This window comes from Equus quagga, chromosome 7 (genome assembly GCF_021613505.1).
Source record: "Equus quagga isolate Etosha38 chromosome 7, UCLA_HA_Equagga_1.0, whole genome shotgun sequence".
In the NCBI taxonomy this organism is placed as follows: Eukaryota; Metazoa; Chordata; class Mammalia; order Perissodactyla; family Equidae; genus Equus; species Equus quagga.
The window spans coordinates 118,859,443-118,882,149 of record NC_060273.1 but is presented as its reverse complement, the minus strand read 5'-3'; the positions used below and the strand labels follow the sequence as shown (position 1 = coordinate 118,882,149).

At 35.7% G+C, this 22,707-nt stretch overlaps 1 protein-coding gene across 1 annotated transcript in view; it reads left to right on the top strand.

Moving 5' to 3' along the window:
• Positions 1-22,707, top strand: part of ADGRV1 (adhesion G protein-coupled receptor V1) — a 456,854-nt gene that overhangs the window by 76,967 nt on the left and 357,180 nt on the right. Inside the window, exons 32-43 of the mRNA XM_046668226.1 lie at positions 2,189-2,282; positions 4,520-4,598; positions 4,703-4,841; positions 5,521-5,662; positions 9,470-9,732; positions 11,832-12,007; positions 12,828-12,952; positions 16,120-16,277; positions 16,374-16,520; positions 16,867-16,974; positions 19,083-19,347; positions 20,087-20,209. Coding sequence (XP_046524182.1) covers positions 2,189-2,282; positions 4,520-4,598; positions 4,703-4,841; positions 5,521-5,662; positions 9,470-9,732; positions 11,832-12,007; positions 12,828-12,952; positions 16,120-16,277; positions 16,374-16,520; positions 16,867-16,974; positions 19,083-19,347; positions 20,087-20,209 — 1,819 coding nt within the window. The remainder of the gene's footprint in view (positions 1-2,188; positions 2,283-4,519; positions 4,599-4,702; positions 4,842-5,520; positions 5,663-9,469; positions 9,733-11,831; positions 12,008-12,827; positions 12,953-16,119; positions 16,278-16,373; positions 16,521-16,866; positions 16,975-19,082; positions 19,348-20,086; positions 20,210-22,707) is intronic.

Sequence of the window (22,707 nt, the reverse complement as noted above, 5' to 3'; positions counted from 1 at the left end):
GACATATAACATGAGATGTGATAAAACTTTAAGGTAACTTTTTTTTTCAAATATATAATCTATTGATGTAACTGAATATAAATAAGTGGATTACTCTTCAGATATGTTAGTTTTTAAAGCGGGAAATATGTAGCCACCCTTCTTTCCTTTACAGAGTCCAGTTTGATGAACACACAGTTTCCAGTTCCTCTTTTATTCTCCCTAGGTCTTTGCATCCCTTTCTGTTCCCTGAGTAGCACGAGATTAAGAGACTGCAGACCTATATATAGAGAAATAAGGCAGGCTGGGGGGTGATAAGGGGAGGTGGGAAAGAGTGGGGGTAGGTGGGGGACAGTGCCTTTTACATCGCTGGTTCTGTAAATCACATTGGTCCATAAATTATGTAACTTCTCCCATTACAAAGATGACAGAATTGAGGCCTTAAAGTTTAAGTAACTCATCTTAAATTTCGGAATTTGGTACTAGGTCGCCTTGACTGCGAAGCCTGTATTTATTTCATGGTATCATTCTATTATTCATTCTAATCATTGGACATTAAGGTAGTTATAAATCTTTTGCTCCTATTATATTTAAAATATATTAGGTTCATGTATTTATATAATTGGTTTGCATATTATATTAGTCTAGGTAAAAAATGATATAATGTTAGTGATTTCATGTGGTTCAGCCTAATAGCTTATCATACAACCAGGTATAAGTTTAATACTTTCATTATTATTTCTTTAAATTTCAGCTTTATTGAGATATAATGAACAAATACTGCATGGTACAACTTATATGTAGAATCTGAAAAAGTAAATAAAATTGTAAGATATTTAAAGTGTATATTGTAATGATTTGATAAATGTATACAGTGTGAAAGGATTCCCCCAGCTAGTTAATTAACATATCCATCACCTCACATATTTATCTTTTTGTCTTTTTGTGAGAACATTTAAGTTATACTCTCCTAGCAAATTTCAATTATACAATACAGTGTTAACAATTACAGTCACCATGTTTTACTATAGATCCTCAGAGCTTATTCATCCTATAGCTGAAAGTTTGTTTGCTTTTACCACCCTCTCCCTATTCCTCCCGGCGTCCCACAGCCCCCAGCAACCAGTTTCCTCTTCTCTGTTTCCATGAGTTTGACTTTTTCCTTTTACCTTCAACATATAAGTGATACCATTCAGTATTTGTCTTCTTCTGTCTGGCTTGTTTCAGCCCTCAAGCTTATCCATGTCTTCACAAATGGCAGATTTCCTTCTTTCTCATGGCTGAATAGTATTTCACTACACACACACACACACACACACACACACACACTCCACAGCTTCTTCATCCATTCATTTGTTCACAGACACTCAGGTACTTTCCATGTCTTGTCTGTTGGAAATAATGCTGCAATGAACATGGGAGTGCAGATGTCTCTTTGATATCCTGTTTTTATTTTTTGGGGGGCATAGACCCAGGTGTGGGATTGCTGGATCATATGGTAGTTCTATTTTTAATTTTTTGAGGAATCTCCATATTGTTTTGCATAGTAGCTGAATCAATTTACCTTTCCACCAACAGTGCCCAAGGGTTCCCTTTTCTCTACATTCTTGCCAACATTTGTTATCTTTTGTCTTTTTTGTGATAGCCATTGTAACACGTGTAAGGAGATATCTCATTGTTGCTTTGATTTGCATCTCCCTGATGATTGGTGATGTTGAGCACCTTTTCATGTACCTGTTGGCCATTTGTATATCTTCTTTGGAAAAATGTCCATTCATTTCCTCTCCACAATTTTTAATTGTATTAATTGTTTTTTTTTGCTGTTGACTTGTGTGAGTTCTTTATATATTTTGGATATTAACCCCTTGTCAGATACCTGATTTGTAAATCTTTTCTCCCATTTGGTAGGTTGCGTTTTCATTTCGTTGATGGTTTCCTTTGCTGTGCAGAAGCTTTTAAGTTTGGTGTAGTCTTAATTGTTTATTTTTGCTTTTGTTGCTTTTGCTTTTGGTGTCAAATCCAAAAGAATCATTGCCAAGACGTTTATTTTTTCTGATTTAAATCTTTTCTACCCTTTTGCTTGCATTTTTATATTTTCTGTTTACTATTTAAGCATATATATTTATAAGATAATTTTAAAAATGACTTGTGAGAGGTAATTACTTTAAGAGCATAATTATGGGGAATATAATGGATGTAATTTTTGCAGGATGATGTGCCAGAACTAGAAGAGTATTTCCTCGTGAATTTAACTTATGTTGAGCTTATCATGGCGCCTTTCACTTCATTTCCTCCTAGACTAGGTATGATGTGTTTCTTCGTTTCTATTTACTCATACAAAGTAAAGTTACTTCATTTTTTAATTAGAAGTGATCATTGTGATGTCTGTTAATCTCGGCTATGTGTGAAAATATAGGCTTTTAGATTTAAAGATTGGCACCTGAGCTAACAACTGTTGCCAATCTTTTTTTTTTTCTGCTTTTTCTCCCCAAATTCCCCCAGTACATACGTGTATATATTAGTTGTGGGTCCTTCTGGTTGTGGCATGTGGGATGCCACCTCAGCATGGCCTGATGAGCAGTGCCATGTCTGTGCCTAGGATCTGAACCGGCAAAACCCTGGGCCGCTGAAGAGGAGCACGCAAACTTAACCATTTGGCCATGGGGCTGGCCCTAGATTTATTTTAATTTTAGAGACTACCATATATTGCACTTTTGTACATTGGACAGTGTAAAGACATTTAAGAATTATTTTGTAATGCTTTTTAAATTTTACAACTATTTCATAACTAAATTTGTAACCTTCAAAATAGGTTTAGTTCTTAAGAAGGCATTTTCCTTTCAAAATTTAAATTAGCTATTTTCATTAAATCTCCAAACTGTCAGATAATTTCATTTTCTTTTAGGTTAAGCTGAGCTTTTATTTGTTTGTTTGTTGTGTTTTCTGCTTCTTTTTGACCTTTTCTCTCTTTCTTTTCATGCTTTAGAAAAGACTCAGTTAATTCATTACAGACTGAAAGGTAACACTTGAACCTCAGTACAAATTTGTGTAGATTACTTTAAAAAGATGTATTCCTGTTTTTAAAACACAAACTCCTGTTTATGGTTTGGCATTTAATCTTGGGAATTTTGTCCGAAGCTTGTAGGTGCGACAGCCCACAGAAGTGGTGAGTGGGTCTGAGGTAGCCAGACCCCATCCCTTGGCAGAAGGTGCTCTGGGCAGAGGGGAAGTGAGTCTGGGTTCAAGGAGGAGAAGCACAGCCAAGAGCAGTGGCCTGAGGAACAGGGGCTCCTCATTCACTTCTGAGGCTCACTATGACAACTTTGAAAATATCCAAAGGGAACAATCGGTTTTTAACATATTCTTTTTTTTTAAAGTTAATTTTTATTGCGTTTCTGATCATTTACAATTAACATATTCTTATTTGGAAAAGTTCAGTTCTTTTGTAAAAAAGTAGAACTTCAATGACTAGGCTGTCTACCATCAAGTAATTACTACAAGATAATTATTGTTCACATTAAGAAAACGAACAAAATGCTTCCTATTGCTTTCATACTCGTATTAGAGGTAGTTTGAATAGTTCAACTTTTGTTGATTGCTCTCTAATGCCCCTGTTTCAAATGCTTTGTATGTTAGTACCCTCATTCCTTGTATCTTCCCATTTTACGGATGAGAAAGTGTGGCTAAGAAAATCTAAGTAACATGCTCGAAGTCACACAGCCAGGAAATGGCGGAGCTGGGCTTCTGCTTTGTAGCCTTGAGTCTGATGGGCACAAATCCTGATTTTATGTTCTTTCCTCTACACCGTTGTTCTCTGCGTTCAGTTACCCGCTCCCTACTCCTTCCCCACCCAGGCAGCTGTCATAAATATCCTGAATTAAGGTAGTGCCTCTGAAATTTAAAAGGTAAAGGACAAAAATACTAAAAAGCAAAAAAAAAAAAAAAAAAAAATCCGGTAACAGGGTCAGTTAATATTTCAAGACTGAATACTGGATATTGGTAACATACTGAATGTGGTAGGCAGAATACAAAATAAAAAGGAATAAGAGAAGCTCACTTCAATCTTAGTCTCTCTTTTCTCCACCAAACCTTTCCCCATCTTTACCATCTGTCCCAACTTTTGTCTGTATCCCTGTCTTTCTCTCTGTCTCTTTTACCACGTGTATTTTTCTTTGCAGCTTTCCCTGCCTATCTTCCAATTTCTTTCTCTTGCTGCTCCTTCCCACTGTCCCTGTTTTCCTTTCCTCTTGAAATGGATTAAAATAATAGAGACAAAATTGTAACCTCAGTTGCTTATTTCATACTGTTCTCAGTTGATTAAATTTCTGTAAGTCAGTGGTTCTTGTTAACAAAATGTTTCCTTATTCAAATATTATAAGTATTTATGTCTTTATTTTCTTAAACATTATTTGAATAATGTTGACAATACCTCTATGTTAGGAATTACATGATCTCAAAGGAACTCTCTTTAACTTCTATATCAACTACTTTTCTTTCTAATCATTTATATTTATTTAAGAAAATGTTTCTGTTTTTTCAGATTCAGAGGGCTTGACCGCACAAATTATTATTGATGCCAACGATGGTGCTCGAGGTGTAATCAAGTGGCAACATAGCCGGTAAGCCTAAGGCTGCATGAGAGCCCTTTTCTGAGTTTTAGATTCTTTACTATCTACTGAATAAAAGCTTACAAGGAAAAATGAATGTATTCTCTTTATTATAGGTTTGAAGTAAATGAAACCCAAGGAAGGTTCACATTGGTAGCCCAGAGGAGCAAAGGGGCTCTTGGCCACGTGTCCTTGTTTGTGTATGCCCAGAATTTGGAAGCACAGCTGGGGCCGGATTACATCTTCACCCCGATGGTGAATTTCTTGAGAATTATAGTGATTTAGGTCCTGTATAAAGCAATTACTCTTAAAATAATAAACTATTATATATTCCTCAGTAAATTAGGACTAAAGATTTCCACATGGTGGAATAGCTGCTTTCATTATTTTAGTAAAATGTGTAAATTTACTTTTCACTGCTATTCTAAAGATTATTCTGTATTTTACTTCATTTGTTCATTATTTTATTGAAAAGTTTGAAATCCCCTGTTTAATTCATTTGCTATCTTATTGCAATATTTGATCATGGAGAATACAAATTATCCTGATACAAGTTATCATGTTAAAGAATTTATATCATTAGTTGACCGTCCCAGAATGTTTCTTATGCATCTTGAAAATTTTAGCTCTTTTATTTCTTTGTTTTAATTTACTGAAACTCCTTTAGTGTTTTAAGGTACTTTTTATTTTGTCTCTTCATGCCTTTTATTCCTTAACCAAATGTTTACTTTCTTCTCTTCCTCCATTAGCTTTTACTTTTTTAACTCAATATTGTCAATTTAAATAAAAAGAGATGATGCAAAAAACAAGGGAAAAAAATCCCTGTAAAATAGCTTATACTTACCATTCACAATTGTATTGTATTTCTTTCCAAACTATAAAAACTCAGAGTGTATTTAAATATAATACTGTCTACTTTTCCTTTTTTGACCAGATTCTTCATTTTGCTAATGGAGAAAGGTATAAAAATGTTGACATCATGATTCTTGATGATGACATTCCAGAAGGAGATGAAACATTTCAGTTGATTTTAACAAATCCTTCTCCTGGACTGGAGCTGGGGGGACATACAATAGGTAATTGATAATTTCTTATACACGGCTCCCTCTCCCCGTACTGTTTTCCCAGTTTAGAGGTAGATGTAGGAATTAGAGAGTCTTGATGGTTTTCTGTGCTTAGAAAGAAAAATATTTTAAATTAAGCGTTTTGGAATTCCTGTGTCAGTGTAACAGTGTTTCTAGCCTGTGTGTGTGTATTTAAAAAACAAAAGCTCACTAGCAAAGATAATATTAAATCATTTCTGCAGTTATTGTAGGTTTTATTTAATTTCTAAATGTCTTTCCTTTGGAATTTGAATGCTTCTTTGGTTTCCTGTTTAGCAATAGGAGGAGTGACAAGGTAGCTGTTTTAGCGTCATCTAACTGCTGTTGTATTTTCATGTAGAGTTTAAGTGTAATGATACCTCAGACAGATTATGGGAGTCGTAATTCTTTGATTGGAACAGTTTGACATTGTTGGAACTAATAGTCATCCTGGTTCACTGCCTGTTAGTTATCATGCTCTCTGCTTAGAGAAGGTAAAAAAGACACACGTGGAGAACCCTCATGGACACACAGAAATTTCGGATTGGAAGGGCTCTGAAAAGTCACTTAGTTTGGTCCCTTGTGGTGATAGAAAAGGCAGGTGGATTTAGAAGACTTGTTGACTCTTGTTGACTGACTCTTCAACATCCTGTTTTAGCCAGTGGCTGAGTGTTCTTTGGGATTCCCTTAATGTAATTACTCTTTGTTTCCTAAGTTATTGGCCATTATGTGAAAAAGTCTGATTTGTAGTGAAAAACGTGAGAGAATTTAGAGTAACCTGAGAACTGGTTTTTACTTTTATTGTCATATTAATAAAATAAATTGATATTTCTAAGTCCTCAGAACCTTTTCTCTTGAGGCTGTGGCTGTTGTTTCACATTCAGAGAATATGTGTTTAAGATGAAAGCATTTTGTTGTATAGCATGGTGGGTTGTATGTGAAGGGTTGAAAAAGGACATGTGTTGGTTAAGAATCTTCTATATATAAACAACAGAAAACCCAATTTGAATAAACTGACTAAAGATCCTGTTCTTTTCTGTCTCTTCTCCTTGCCTTTGGGAGTATTGGCCTCATCCCAAAGCTAATGTTACCCATTGTCACAAGACGGTGGTCAGCATTGCTCTTCTACATTCCATGTGTTAGGAAAGAGAGAGTATTCAAAATCAAGCATTCCTAAAAAGTTCTGATATACTTCTGATTGGAATTATGTAGGTTGCATGCCCAACCCCATGAGTAGTAGGAAGGAATGTGTTACTGGGCTTTGTCAAGTTTATGTTATGCTTGTAATTTTCTTTTTAAATGTTAAAAAATTCCTCAGAACAGTAAGTGCTTTGATAGTAAATTTTTAAACCATGCCCTGTTACTTGATCTTTAAACGATCTCCAAACTTTCATAAAGTTTCAGTAAATATTCTTGTATATAAATCTTTGTATATGTTGGCAATTAAGATTATCTGTTGAGTACAACAGATGTTGAGTGGAAAGAACGTCAACCTTCCATACTACCTACGTCCAACATGTGTATGTCAAATTGCTGTTTCTCTACATCCTCACCAGTAATTTCTTTGGTCTTCAACATTTTTTTAAATTAATTCTAATGAATGAAAAATATGTAGTTGTATTGTACATTTTTTCTTTATTTCTCTGTTCGTTAGTGAATTTGACACTAGTTATTTCTTTTTCTTTGTGTGAATAGGTTTTAAAATATCTCTTATGTGCTTTTCTGTGGTTTGTGGTTTTTATTGGTTTGTAGGAATAATTCATGTATTCTGAAGTCAATTCTTTGCTTGTTAAATATGTTGTAGACAGTGTCTCCTAGTCTGTCATTTATCTTTTAAGTTTATTATGGTGTCTTTTATTATAAAATTTTAAAAAATCAAATCAAATATTTTCTGATACACTTAAAATCCTATTTATTTAGATCTTTTCTGCTCAAAAGCTATACAGTATTCTATATTTTCATAGTTTGCTTTACATTTTATTATTTAACACAATGAATTTATTCATTGATGTCATGTGGAATAAGGATACAACTTCATTTTTCTTCTAAAATGTATAATTGGTATCCTAATGTCATATAGAGAATGAGACATCCATTAGCCATTGATTTTCAATGTGAAATTTATTTTTATCTATGTATCTATCTATCCTCTGTTTTTCCTGGACTCTATTCTATTTTGTTTGCCTATTTATGTGCTAATAACATCCTGTCTTATTTATCTTTGCTTTAAAGTACATTTTGTTATTTTTTAGGCCAAATACCTTTAATTTTTCTGTCTCTAAAGCATCTCACATATTCTTTCAAATGGTCTCTTCCATATGAACTTTAGAATCAACAAATTGAGTTCCATAAAAAGTATTTAGATTGAGGTTGCATTGAAATTTTAGATTAGTTTGGATGGAATCAACATAATTAAACATTGTTTTTCCATTTAGAAATATGATATGCCTCTCCATTAATTTAGATATTCTTTATATTATTGCTTTTATTTCTGTTCCCTCAAATGCAAGCCCTGAGACAAGGATTTGGGTGGAAATAGTTTGTTTGGGAGGTGATCTCTGGAGGCATAGTGAGAAGTGAAGAAGGACAGAGAGAGAGGAAGGTTGACAGGAGATGTGTGAATGATGGTACCTCTTTGGGCAACTGTGGCTCAGTGCTGCTGGACTCCTTCCTAGACACTGAGTTGAACAAGGCTCTTGGCCGTCCTACTGAGAAGGAAGAAACTGGGACATATCATTCATCAATTGTTATCACTCATCGTTTGAGGATTGCTCTTGGGTGTTAAGTCCCCAGCAGTTCTGGCTTGACTCCTGCATGAGCTAATGTTGTCCTCAGGTAGAGAGAGACCACTGGGTAAAAAGAACTGCTGAAGGTGTCTTGAGAGTGGGCCCAGGGGGTATGGGTGAGGCACTGATAGCAGCTGCCACAAGCGTGCATTAACATTTTATAATTTTTTCATATAGATCTTATATTTACTTTAATTCATAGGTATTGTTGGTATTATGAATAAGGTCCCTCTTCTGTTACTTTTTTAAATAGTCATAGCTGATGTATAGAAATATTATAATCTAGTCTGTAAGAATGCATGTTCTGAAGCTTCCTAGCTTTGTGCACTTCTGCAAGTTACCTGTCTGTGCCTCAGCCATCAGTTCTGTAAAATGAGAATGAAAATAGAGTCAGCTTCAGAGGGTTGTTGTCAGAATTAAATGAGTTAATATAGGTTAAACAGGAAGTTCTTAATAGTATTAGTTGTTGTTTCAGTTGCTATTATTAATATTATTACTAGTGATAGTAAAAATCGAAAGCTCTTGATTTTTGAAGGTTACTCAGCTTATATTTTGAACTCGTATAATGGTTAATTTTTTCTCTTGTTTTCTAAGACAATTGTGTTATCTAGGAAATAGCGACAGTTCCTACTCTTTCTTTCCATTGCTTTTATCCCTGTTCCCTGGCTGGTAGCTCCAGGACAGTGCTGAATAGTGGCAGTGATGACAGACATCATTGTCTCGTTTCTGTTTTTAGTAGCAGTGCTTCTAATGTTTCAGCATTAAGTTTGATGTCTGCTGTTGCCTTCTGAGAGCGATCACTGCATCAAGTTGAAGAAGCTGCCATTTATCCCATGATTACTGAGTATTTTTGCATCTTGAGTGAATGTGGAATTTTATTAAATGCTTTTTAAAATTTCTCTTGTCTTTAAGATGATCTAGAGAAGAAATGAGTTAGTTTACAATGAAATAGCCACATACTCCTCAACACTTATAACCCATTCTGTTTTCTTACTTTACTATTTCATTTTGACAGCCTTAATTACCATCCTTGCTAATGATGATGGCCCTGGAGTTCTATCATTTAACAACAGTGAGCACTTCTTCCTAAGAGAACCAACAGCTCTCCACGTCCAGGAGAGTGTTGCGGTATTGCACATTGTTCGGGAACCTGCACAAGGACTGTTCGGAACTGTGGCAGTTCAGTTCATTGTGACAGAAGTGAATTCTTCAATGGAGTCTAAAGATCTGACACCTTCCAAAGGCTACATTGTTTTAGAAGAAGGTGTTCGCTTCAAGGTACAGTGGGAACCTTTACTGAGAATGAATGATTAATATTTACAAAATAATTTTCTCTTAGAGGAGCACTCTAGGTCTTAGAAAGAAAAAAAAATACTTCTAGTTTAGGAGATGGTCAAGATATGATTAGATTACTGTGTGGAAGTGCTATATGGCTAGAAAGTCTGCACAGAGTGCAACTAGAGAAATTTGCTCTGTTAATAGGGTAGAGCACTGTGCAAAGAATAAAGAAAATATACATATTGCTGTTTTAAATGTTAAATATATTTAAATATCATACTTCACTTCATATTGTCTATAAACCTCAAACTAAAAGAAACTCTAAGCCATTCTTGGCAGTCATTAAGCCCTACCCAATCATTTCTTTTTGCCACATTTTCGTTAAACAAACTATAATTGCTTACTTCATATTGCTTTTTTAAGAAGCAACTATTCTATGTGAACAAGAATAGCTTATTGGAGGAAAAATGCTGGATTTGGGATTAATTATAAATGTGATCTATACTTGCAAAAGTTTACCTTCTGAAACTTCTTTTTCTCTATATTAATAATTTTCTGTGCCTGCTGCTAAACTTTATTTTTAAAACACAGTTTAGGTTTAAAATAGCTAATTGTATTAGTTTAAGACATTTTTTAAAGCCAACTATATGAAGTATAATAATGATAAAATAATATATTTAAAACCATTTCATCTAAAAACAGTCCATCCAATAATTAAATAATTTTATTTATGGTGTTTGTATAAAGTTCAACACATTTTTGAATTCATATTCATTTGCATGGCCAATTTTTTTCATGTTCTTGCAAATTTAGAAACTTTGATTTGTCCGAGGACACTTACATCTTGGTATAGATATAAAAGAATTCAAATTTGAAGTTTTTTGTGAATTTACCATTGTTTTGCAGTCATGTTTTTTCTTTTTAAAAAATGTTTTAAATTTTATTTTATTTATTTAATTTTTTGTATATTTATTATTATTATTTTCTTAAAAGGCTTTTTCACAGCATGTTTAAAGACCTTTCTGTTCATTAGGCAAATTAAATGTTTGAGAAAATTGCATTAAATAGATTTTTCTTTCACCCTAATAATTGCCTTTTTCCCCACGTTTTTATTTTGAGGTATAAACAGTAAAATACAAAAATCTTAAGTGTATGGCTCAATGACTTTAAATATATGTATACATCCATGTGACCACCACTCAGATTAATCTACTGAACATTGCCATCTCTCAGAACTTTCCTTCCTGCCCCTTGCCCTTCCCAGAGGAAACTGCTCTCTGCTTTCCGTCACTGAAGACTCGTTTTGCTGATTCTTGAGCTTCGTATAAATAGAATCATAACATGTACTCTTTTGTGTCTGGCTTCTTCTGCCCAACGTAGTTTTTGAGATCTGTGAGGTTACACACATCAGTACTTGGTTCTTTTTATATTGCTGAGTAGCATTTCTCTGAACAGACGACTGTTTCTTTATGCATTCTCCTGTTGATAAACATGTGGATTGTTTCTAATTTGTGTCTGCTGTGGCTATAACTACTTTTTAACAGTGAATCCTGGACTAGAATGAGATGAATGCAATTGTATAGCTGGGGCAGGATAGAGTTAGCAAAAATGAGGACCTAAATTTAATTTTTTAATCTCAATGTTATTTTTAAATGTCATAAATATTTATTTTTAGGCACTTCAGTGTACTATATCATAGTGTTGAAAATTAAAAAAAAAATTTTTTTTATTGAAGCATAGTTGACAATACAGTATTGTTTTAGTTTCAGGCGTACAACATGGTGGTTTGACATATATATACTTTACGTGATGATTGCCGTGAAAGTCTAGTAACCATCTGATGCCATACAAAGTTATTACAGTGTTATTGACTCTTGAAAGTAGTGGCCAACTATACTTCAGTTAAAAAAAGAATCTTGAAGGTAGTAACTTGAAACAGTTATAACTATTACATTATGGGGATCAGTATTAAAATGAAAAAATGGTGGTGTTTTCCAAAACACATGATTTTGTTATCAAAAATACTTAGCAAATTTCTCTGTATGTGTGTTGCAAAAACACTGTATTCTAGTAACTTCATCTTTCATGTTTCTTTGCAGGCCCTGCACATATCTGCCATATTGGACACGGAGCCAGAGATGGATGAGCATTTTGTGTGCACTTTGTTTAATCCGACTGGAGGTGCTAGACTAGGGATGCGTGTTCAAACCCTCATAACAGTTTTGCAAAACCAGGCCCCTCTGGGGCTATTCAGTATCTCTGCAGTTGCAAATAGGTATCGTTTATTCATAAAGAAATTGTCTTTCTGAATCTAGGTAGGAAATACCTTTTGACGTGAAGAAAAGGCAGAAGGAAATTGATCTCTGACTATTTTAAAGGAGGCTTTTAAAATGAGCTCTAACAGATAGATCCAGAGAGGCCACATGGCCTCTCATAACAGGGAGCAAACCTAATCATCTCCTGCATAATGGGGTTATTAGAATTCTTATTTTCTAAGAGTTCACACTTTCAGGTAAAGGCTTGCACTGTTTTGTGTTTTCAATAATAATAAAAACCAAGAAATAATATAAATTATATTTAGCTGCTCAAACCAAATGAATGGCTCTTCAGACATGTATTAACATGATTGTAGCTTTAAAATTCCCTCTAGAAGCTGACAAATATTTGGTTTCTTATACCTTAGAAATAGTCCAATAGATCTAGTTTTATTAGTATGCTAAGAATTTCGTGATTCCTTTTTTCTCTATAAAATGTTTTTAGTTTATATAGCAAAAAACCCTTAGGAACGACAAAGCTTTATTTTCTAGAATATGTAGTGTGAAGTTACTGACTTTCAGTATTTTCTTATGATCATAGTGCTTTTGTTAATCTTCATAAAGGAGTATTTTTGAGCTCTAGAGTCTAGTCTTCCTGCTGTATGAAATTTGTGGATGGATCTCACCTTGGCTTATATAAATTTAGAAGTATTAACTATATGCCTGTGATGTGATATGTGTGTATATATATATATATATATACATATATATATATAAAAAATTTAATATGTAGAAATTATGTTCTTTTTCTGCTTTCCACAATCAATTTGTTTCTTTTAGAGGCACCTGTGTAGACACTGAAGAAGCCAACAGGACTGTGTATTTAAATGTGTCCCGTACCAATGGCATTGATTTAGCTGTGAGTGTGGAGTGGGAAACGATATCTGAAACAGCCTTTGGCATGAGTATGTTTAGTTTCTTATAAGAACAAAATTCTATAATAAGAAAGATTGCACGTATAAGATTTATGTTTTCCCCCCATGAATTGCATCTTATGGATCTGTTAAAAATGGAGAACAGATATCTAGCTCTTTTGTTGCATCCACAAATATTTATTGAGTGCTTGTCATGTGCCAGGCATGGTAGGGAATTCATGAAGCTTAGAATTTGGGAGACAAATAAATCAGATAAGTAAAAAAATCAATGTGTAGTTTAAACTCTAGTAAATGTTTTAAAGGCGAAGTTCTAAGTGTTGTGAGAACATAAGAGAATGCTTCCCAGGGCATCAGTGTTGAACTAAGATAGAATAATGAGTAGGGATTGATTATGCAAAGACTGGAGTTGGAGGAACATGGAGGAGAAAGTGGGAAGCTATCGAGGCAGAAGTCTACAGGCAGAAGAAGCATAGAAGTGAAGAACTGAAGAGTGGACATTGGGTTCAGAAAGAAGGAGAGTCTTGAGTTTGGAGAGCTAGATAAGACCAGATCATTCAAGAACTTGAAGAATATATTACATGTTAGTCTTTATTCTAGGGTTATGCCAAGTCTCTGAGTGTTTTAGGCACAGGGGAGGATTACCATGTACGTATATGGAGTGGTATGATCACATTTGCCTTTTGAAGATATCATTGTCTGTGACATGTAAGAATGGAATGGCACAGAAGAAAAGAGAATATGAAGGGAGAAAACAAAAAGGCATCAGTTGATGGTGGCTTGAACTAAGTGATGGATTGGATATGAGGGGGGTACCAGAGATGACTCCTAGGTTTCTATCTTGTGCAGTTGGATGGAGGGTCATGCCATTCAGTGAAAAAGGGAGTACTGAAAGAGGAGTAGGTGTTATTTGGTGAGAGGAGTAAAATATATGTGATTTAACACATTTTGAATTTGAGTTACTTTTGAGAAGATGTTTCTCTAGACTGAAAGGAAGGAAGGTCTCTGCTGGAGAGAGAAGTTTGGGAATCTTTAGCATGCGTATGGTACTTGAGTCTTGGAAATTGATGTAAAAACCTGGAAAGAGATTGTAAATAGAGAAAGGAAGAGGACCCAGTCTGAGCTCTGAGAAGGCTCAAATTGAATGGCTAGGGAGAGAAGAATGATATAGCAAGGGAGGCTTAGAAGACCTGAGGAGAAACCTAGGGGAATACAAGATTCCAGACAGCAGCAGAAGAATGTTTTAAAAAGAAACAAGTGGTAAACTATGTCATTTGCTGATGAGAAGTGCAGTAAGATCAGAACTGAGAAAAATATCCATTGTAGTTAGCAATATTTGTTGTTAGTGCCATTGAGTTGATTCAGACTCCTAGTGACCCCCGTGTACAGCAGAGCGGAGCCCTGCCAGGTCTTTTGGCACCATCCTTTCACTTTCTGGTGCATATCAGACAGTGCTCTACTGCTATTCACAGGGTTTTCATGGCTGAGTTTTTCAGAAGTGAGTGGCTGGGTCCTTCTTCCTAGCCTGTCTTCGTCTGGAAGCTACGCTAAAACCTATCCACCATGGATGACCCTGCTGGTATTTGAAATACCAGTGGCATAGCTTTTAGCATCACAGTAATACACAGCTGCCACAGTAGGATGACCAACAGACAGGTGGTGTGGTTCCCTGACCGGGAAACAAGCTCACGCCATGGTGATGAGAGTGCCAAATCTTAACCACCAGACCACCAGGGCTGGCTGCAGTATAGAAGACATAAAATAGCAAGAGCTCTTTGTATAGAGGAATGGTAACTGAATAACATTTTGAACGGAGGTGAAGGAAAGGAGACCTCAAATCTGTGCAACCAGTTCAAGAGGTTTGACTGAGAAGCGGGGACCTGGCAAAGGTAGTGATGTGGTGTGGGATTCAGGGTGTTTTGTTTATTTTGGAGAGACTGAAGCATGTTTAAAAGCTGATGGAAAAGGCCTAGTATGTAGAGAAAGATTGAATATTTAGAAGGGAATGGGGATAATCAATAGTGGTACAGTTGCCTAGAAGGCAGGACGAGGTGGGATCCAAAAAAGAAAGATTGTGGTTTCTGATTCAGAGCTATCTCATTATTGTTTGTGCTCTGCATGTGTTGTTTGGAAGTACTTGTGAGAGTGTATGTTGGAGATTCTTAAACGTCAGCAGCCATTGTTTGTTCTTTATTCACCATATTCCTGAATTCTGGCAGGGAGGAGTTTGGCCATATGGTCAGATTCTTAATGCAAAACCTTCAGACTCTTAAAGCAAATGCTGTGGTGTACCTTTAAGAGGTGGCAAAATAGGAATTTAAAATATTGAATTTCTAGGAAAGGAAATCACTAGTGGACAGTACATATAAGGCATTGACATTATGACTTCTTGAACTGGTAATCTTAAAATGACCAATAATTTGCAAGGAGCCTAGATTTCAACCTTGACATTTGTTCTTGCTGCATCATATTCACACCTTTAGCTAAAGATTAAAAACAACATCCTTTCTTTGGGAAACTGTCGTGATAATAGAACGGAGGAGGTTTTTAAAAGTTATTCTTCATTCAATAGGGATTTTTGATTTTGTCTTTGTTCGGTAGTAGTACAGAATTTTAGAACATGCACCTGTTGTAGCAGGTTGACAAAGATTAGCCGTTTGAAGTAGGAGAGTCTGCTTTGGCATTCTTAAAATATATAGCATAAAGTGAGAAATCACTGGATGAGCGTAGTTTCAAATCAGTAGTGTAAGTTTTTAAAATGTAACGTTTAGCATGTTTCTATGAAAGATTTTTATTTTAAAATTTTTCAGTTATATTTTCATCTTTATGGAAGTTGATAAAAATCATGCTGAGCATATTTCCCATAAAAAAACCATTTAGCATTTATTTATAAATACCCTTTGGAAAAGTCTATGTGGGTTTAGAGCAGAGTATTAACAATTTTTTTTGTCTTTTTTAGTTGATATTTTTAGATATTGTTTTGAAGTTCTCTAGCTTATCTCTTCCTCTGTCTTACACACACACACACACACACACACACACACACTCTCTCTCTCTCTCTCTCTCACCCCCCACCCCCCATGGAAGGATCTTGATTTCCTGTAACAAACTCACTAGTCTCACTGTTTAAACAATAAACTTAGAATAGATAATGTTTGGAGGATATTATATGCTAGTAAATCACGATTTATGTTTTTCAGGGGGAATGGATGTTATGTTTTCTAAGTTTCAAAGTTTTTTGAATGCATCGGCTTCTGGGTGGTGTTTCTTTACTTTGGAAGATTCACTATATGGTGTAATGTTAAGAAAATTATCTTCTACTGTTTACCGATGGCAAGGAATTTTTGTTCCACTTGAGGTAAACATCACTTATTTTACAGTGCACACAATAAAATGTACGTGTAAACTTGGGGTATCTCATGAATTACTATTATTCTTATTCTTTATTTCCTAGGATTTAAATATAGAAAATCCTAAAACTTGTGAGGCCTTTAATATCGGTCCTTCCCCCTTCTTTGTGATTACTCATGAAGAAAGAAATGAAGACAAGCCTTCTGTTAACAGTGTGTATACATTCACATCTGGATCCAAATTATTCCTGGTAAAAAAAAAAATTCACTTTTTTTGTAGATTGCTTTATTTAAAAGAAAAATCACATTGATCTAAATGGAAGATAATGTATGTTCTATGTTAACATGAACAAGGACTTTTTGCACGTTGATATGCATTTTAGCAATGTGTCTTAATCCTGGGATATTTTTGTCTTTCTTGCAATAGTACCTGGATATGCTTACCTAGGGATCAGAATGATTTTTCCAGTTTGGAACGTCATATACTGAGACTATTCTGAGACTATTCAGACTATTACTGTATTACTGTATTCAGAGCCTTTTTTAGTTAAATTCTCCTTTAAATTTTTTATTCCCACGGTTCTGTCTTCCTTGCAGGTACAAACAATCGTTATTTCAGAAAGTTCTCAAGTAAGGTATTTTACTTCAGACAGTCAAGATTATTTAATTGTTGCAAGTCAAAGAGATGATTCTGAATTAACTCAGGTTTGATTCTTTTTAATACTATGTGTGAAATCCATCAAAGATGTAGTCTGTGGGTTTGGAGTAAAAGAACAATAATTTGTGGTAAAGTGGAATACACATATTGATTAGTCAATGTTAATGATTAAACAATAGAGTTATGAATGTTATATTGTCTTCAAGACAATAAGCGTGAACATTTAATTAGAATTTAATTGAGTTGGAGAACATTATCGAGAAAAATCAAACAGCTGTGCGGATGGTATTGTGAAAACCTCTTGATTAACATTGCCAAACGGGCACTCATCACCACCCCAGAAATCCAGATGTCTCTTGTAAACTACATCTCATAATCCTAATAATGCTTATTTGAGAAGATTTCTCACTCCTCAGACTCCCGTACATGCTTCTCATCTTCTCACTTGCAGCTCGTGACCTTGTTGAAATGAAAGCTACCAGAAAGGGGAGAATACTCACCTTCCCAACACCAACTTTAGAAGCCTTCTTGAAACCCAGTCTTATGCCTTCCTCCTGTTACAGTGGAGGAGGTGCTGCTTCGGTAAAAGCCAGGCTCCTACAGAGGTGCCCCTCTTGCCTTCGGAAGGTTTATTTTTGCCTCCTTTTCCTGGCATCACTGGCATCTCTCTCTCTCTATCAGATTATTACAATCAGCATAGATGCAGGATCTCTAAGTTGCAAAAGAAATTCCTCCCCGATCTCATCTGCTTCTACTTTCTATTTCATTTCTTTTCTCCCTTTATAGTAGGACACCTTGAAAGAATTATCTATTTGCTTTGTCTTTACTTCCTCATGGTCACTGGTGACAACTGGGTTGCAAATCCTGTGGATGTTTTTCTATCGTTGTCTTACATTACTTCCCATCAGCATGTGACAGTCACCTCATCCTCAAATTTAAACCATCTCTTCTCTTGATTTCCAAGAGAAATAAAGATACAGCCCAGATTTTCCTTCCATCTCTTGGTGTCATCCTTCTCAGTCTCCACAGGGTTCCTCCTCCCTTTTCTGAATTTAGATGTCTTGGAGTTTTTCAGGTTCTGTTTCAGTTCAAATTCCTTTTTTCTTTCTCTTCACTCATTCTGGGCACTTTTGTCAGTTGTGTGGCTTTAAATATCAGCTGTAGGCTAATGTCTTCCATATTTATCAGTAACCTCTCCTTTGTATTCCAGACTTACGTATCTAACTGCCTGTAGGCAACTCCGCTTAAGTATATTTGAGGTATCTAAGATTTAATATATCCCGAACTAAACTTTGATTTTCTCTATGAAACTTGTTTCAATGCCTGCTTTCATCTCAGGAAATAGCAACCCCATAAATGCAAGTGCTCGAGATAGAATGCTGGGATATATCTTTCTTGATTACTCTTTTTTATTAATTTGCATCTACTTTATTTTTAAGTATTTTTGATTATATCTCACAGTAATATTTTGAGTATAGACATATCTTTCCATCTCTATTTCTCCTTCCCTAATCCAGATTCCCATTATTTCTCACCCACACTATTCAAGTGACCTCCTGGCTGGTCTCCGAACTTCTCTGAGCTCCTCTAATCCATTCTCCATCGAGTAGCCAGAGTAATATTTAAAAAATATTAGTTGATTCACATTACTTTTCATTTTAAAATTGTTCAATGATTGCCAATTATACTTAGAATATTTACACTCACCTTGAAACCTTGTATGCATTGCCACCTTCAGGACTAAAAGGTTTAGCTATTTCTTTTTGTATTCTCTTGCTTGAGCAGTGGGTAATGATATTACAGCATTAGAAAGTTTCTTATCCAGGGCTAAGTTTCTCATATTTAAATTAATTCTCTCCTATTTTTGGCTTTCCCCTTCTCTTGCTGTCACCAGCCTGCGCCCTGATGTATGTTTGAAACTAATTTATTTTTAAATAACTTCTCTTCCACTCATTCCACATGTGTATGCTCATGCACACACACACACACACACACAGATAAAAAGAAGGAGAGAGCATCAGTTTTGACAGTCTCTCATTGATGAAAGTATCCTCTTAACTGAATAAAAGGGTCCAGTAAACATATTATTGGTTGAACTCTCACACGTGTTAAATTCCTCGTCATGAAGTGTTTCGTATTTGAACATTCCCTGCAGGTCTTCAGATGGGATGGAGCAAGCTTCCTGTTGCGTCAGACGCTCCCTGTCCGAGGAGTGCTGAGCATGGCCTTATTCACCAGAGCAGGCTCTGTGTTCTTAGCCATCTCCCAGGCGAAGGCCGGGCCAAATGCCCTTTTACTTAGATGGTCTGGCAATGAGTTTATTAACTTTCAAGAAGTGCCAATCAGTGGGACAACACAGGTCGAGGCCTTGACTTCAGGGGATGATATTTACTTAATTTTTGCCAAACCTGTCTTTCTAGGTGAGAAGATATAGTGTTTTTAATGCATACATAGTTATTATCAAAATTGTCTATCGTTTGTGTGGTATGTTATGTATGAAAATGCTCTTGTAATAATTTTTTTAGCTAATCTGTAGAATGTTTCTTCATGGATAAGTACTGACTGTCAGCTATAGATGGATTTTGGGGAACAAAACATTTTAATTGTTATGTCTATAATCTTAAGTTCTCTGAACCACTACTTTAAAGTTATGTTAAAATAAAATTGGGGATGGGTGGGTAAAGTGGAAAGATCTATGAAAAGATTATGAAGATCTTATACCCAAAGCGCAAACAGGTAGTTTTTTATATGACTGTACTTGGGTGCTGTGGATAGATAATTTATAGTAGTGATAAATAGTGCTTAGCAACTTTTGATAAGACTGTTTCAAAATATTCTCTGCACATGAATATTCTCTTCTGCTTAGTGGAACTTTCATAGATAAAATTTCAACATGCCTAAAAAATAAAACATTTGTCACTATTTTTCTTTAATATCAGATCACAGTGGCTGACCATGTATACACTTCATATGGTAAATCCAGAAAGACTTGAAGAGTTTCCTACTCTCATATTTTGTTTAACTAAAAGAATTCTAAGGAATGTCCGACTAAATTTTTTAAGTTAAATTTAATGTTTTTATTATAGTTTTAATGTGTAATTTCATGATTTTTTTCTGTAACTTTTGCCCTTAGATTTGACTTTTATTCCATTATTGTAGGAGATCAGAATTCAATTGATATTTTCATCTGGGAGACAGGACAGTCTTCTTTCAGATATTTTCAATCCCTGGATTTTGCTGCTATTAATAGGATCTACTCCTTCACACCAGCCTCAGGAATAGGTAAGGGCTTGTAAACTGCTAACTAATCCTAAAGGCAGCATGGAAAGCTAGGATGATTATAATCTTAGTGAATTAGAGGTGGTGTCACATTGCCAGACACTGGGTATTTTAATAAGGATGTAATAAAAGATTTTTACTATAATATTTCCAGAAATCCTAGAATTTTAAAGGACTGATACTTTTAAAATGACCATTGTGTTTGAGATAAATCAGAATGACTGAAATATGGGGGAAAATACTGGGAGGAATAAAGAAAGATAAATTTCTTTTGTCTAGCGAAAAATGAAGAGCGACATTACATATGTATTTTTTTAAATGTGAAAGTATTTATAAGGGGATAGCAAGTATCTGCATTGAAGAATTAAAAACGAAAGTCAGAAAATGATTGTGAGAACTCTGCTGTCCCCGTCTCCTCTCCCAACCACCTTCCACAGTCTGAAATCCTTTCTTAGTCCTCTATACTTTAATCCACATGTAGAAACAGAACAATATTTTTAATCACAGTGGTTTCAGGAACAGAGTCTGTTAGTGAAAACCTAAAGGGTCAGTGCTGTCTGGAGGCTGTAGGATTATTTCAGGGTTGGTAAAGAATCACTTGAGTGGGCCAGTGGCAATAAGGTGACGAAGCCGAAGGGAGTTGGCGTGGTGAGCCTGTGGGGCTGCCTCCCGGAGGAGGTGTGAACAGTGCCGGGGGTGCGCTCAGTGAGTCAGCCTGTCTCCTGTCGAGGTTCTCAGAGGAACTTGGAAGCCAAGCCTGAGTGGCTCAGCAGGCGATTCTGGATGAGTCAAAGTTTCACTTTTAAATTGAGACATAACAATTCTGTATGAATTAAACAGCATCATTTATTAATTAGATATTGTGTATAAGTCGTTGTTTAAAGTTATGAAGAATTCCTCACTCTCGAAGGTTTAATGTCTGCTTAGAGAAGCAAGAAAACTATTAAGACGATCATTCAAGGTACAGTCTGCATCCCATTTGCTCTGTGAGTGTTGGGATTGGAGTGGTTAAGGGTCTAAGGGGGAGCTTGAGCTACGCTTGGCCAGGTTGGTAGGAAATATTGTGAGTAGGGGTAAGGGGATGAGCAAAGGAGAGGGCAGAGTGTCTGTGGCACTGAAGGCACAGAGAACAGATGAGAGTGGTGGAGGCACAGGATTTGACTCAGCATGCAGCGGTGGTACACAGGTTGGAAACACACACTAGAGTCTATACAGGAAGGTCTGGAAGGTCAGGCCCAGGGTTTGATCTGTGCTTCAGATAGTCCGGTGGTTCCCAAACATTTTGGTCTTAGAAACTTTCACTCTCCTAAGAATTTGATGATCTCAAAGAGCTTTTGTTTGTGTGGATCATATTTATTGATATTTATTGCATTAGAAATTAAAACTGAGAAATTTTAAAGATATTTATTAATTCATTAAAAAATGGTAGCAATAAACTCATTACATGTGAACATGAATAAGATATGTTTTATTTTTAAAAAACTATATTTTCCAAAACAAAACCTGTGTAAGAAGAGTAGCATTGCCTTTTTGTTTTTGTAAATCTCTTTAATGTATGGTTTAATAGAGGATGGCTAGATTCTCGTGTCTGCATCTGTATTCAGCCTGTGGCAGTAATGTCAGTCATATGGCCCCTGGAAAGTCCCACTGTGTACTCAGGAAAGAATGAGAGTGAAATAGACAAACAACATCTGAGGATTATTATGAAGATAGTTTTGACCTCACAAACTCTCTCAAAGGGTCTCAAGGACTCCTTGTGGCTGCTGGACTACACTCTGAGCATTATTGAGGTAGGGAAATACTTGAAGACATTTCAAACGCAAGTGATGATCGAAGGCATGTTTTGCCACTCCTCCTAGCTTTGGTGTATAGAATATGCTGGAAGCAGTAGTTTGCAGCTGCCCAGGCAAGAGCTGATGTAGCAGCCCCTGCAGGTGGTTAGAGATATGGAACTGAAATCAGGAGGAAATCAGTTAGAGGTTTAGACTTTGGTGACATCGACTTGTGGGAGTAGTTGAACTCATGAAAGTCAAAATCTACAAAGTAAACGATGGAGGAGAGTAGAAGATTTAGTACAAATACAGGAATCTATTCTTGCAGTTTTCCTCTTAGGTTCCACACTGCTGCTTTCTCTATCAGGCACTGTCACCTTCAGTCACCTCAACTGTTGACAGGAATCAGAAGTTATTTACCTCTCATTTTTTAGAGATTATCTCACTGTACTTTATTTCCACGTGTCCTACTCCCCATCCTCAGCCCTGCATCCATATCACGTCCTCCCAGATGTCCATACCACGCTCTCCCCACATTCTGGACTGTCACATCATTTTCTGGCCTCCACGCTAGTTTCACTCTGCTGTCAGTCCTGTGTCTGACTCGGTTCTGCTAATCCCCTTCTTAAATGACCTCTCTTTACATATCAGCACTCTGACAGGCCATACATCTGTGATGTTGTCCTATAATATACAACTCCGTGACTTTCCTATCATTCCCTCAACAGT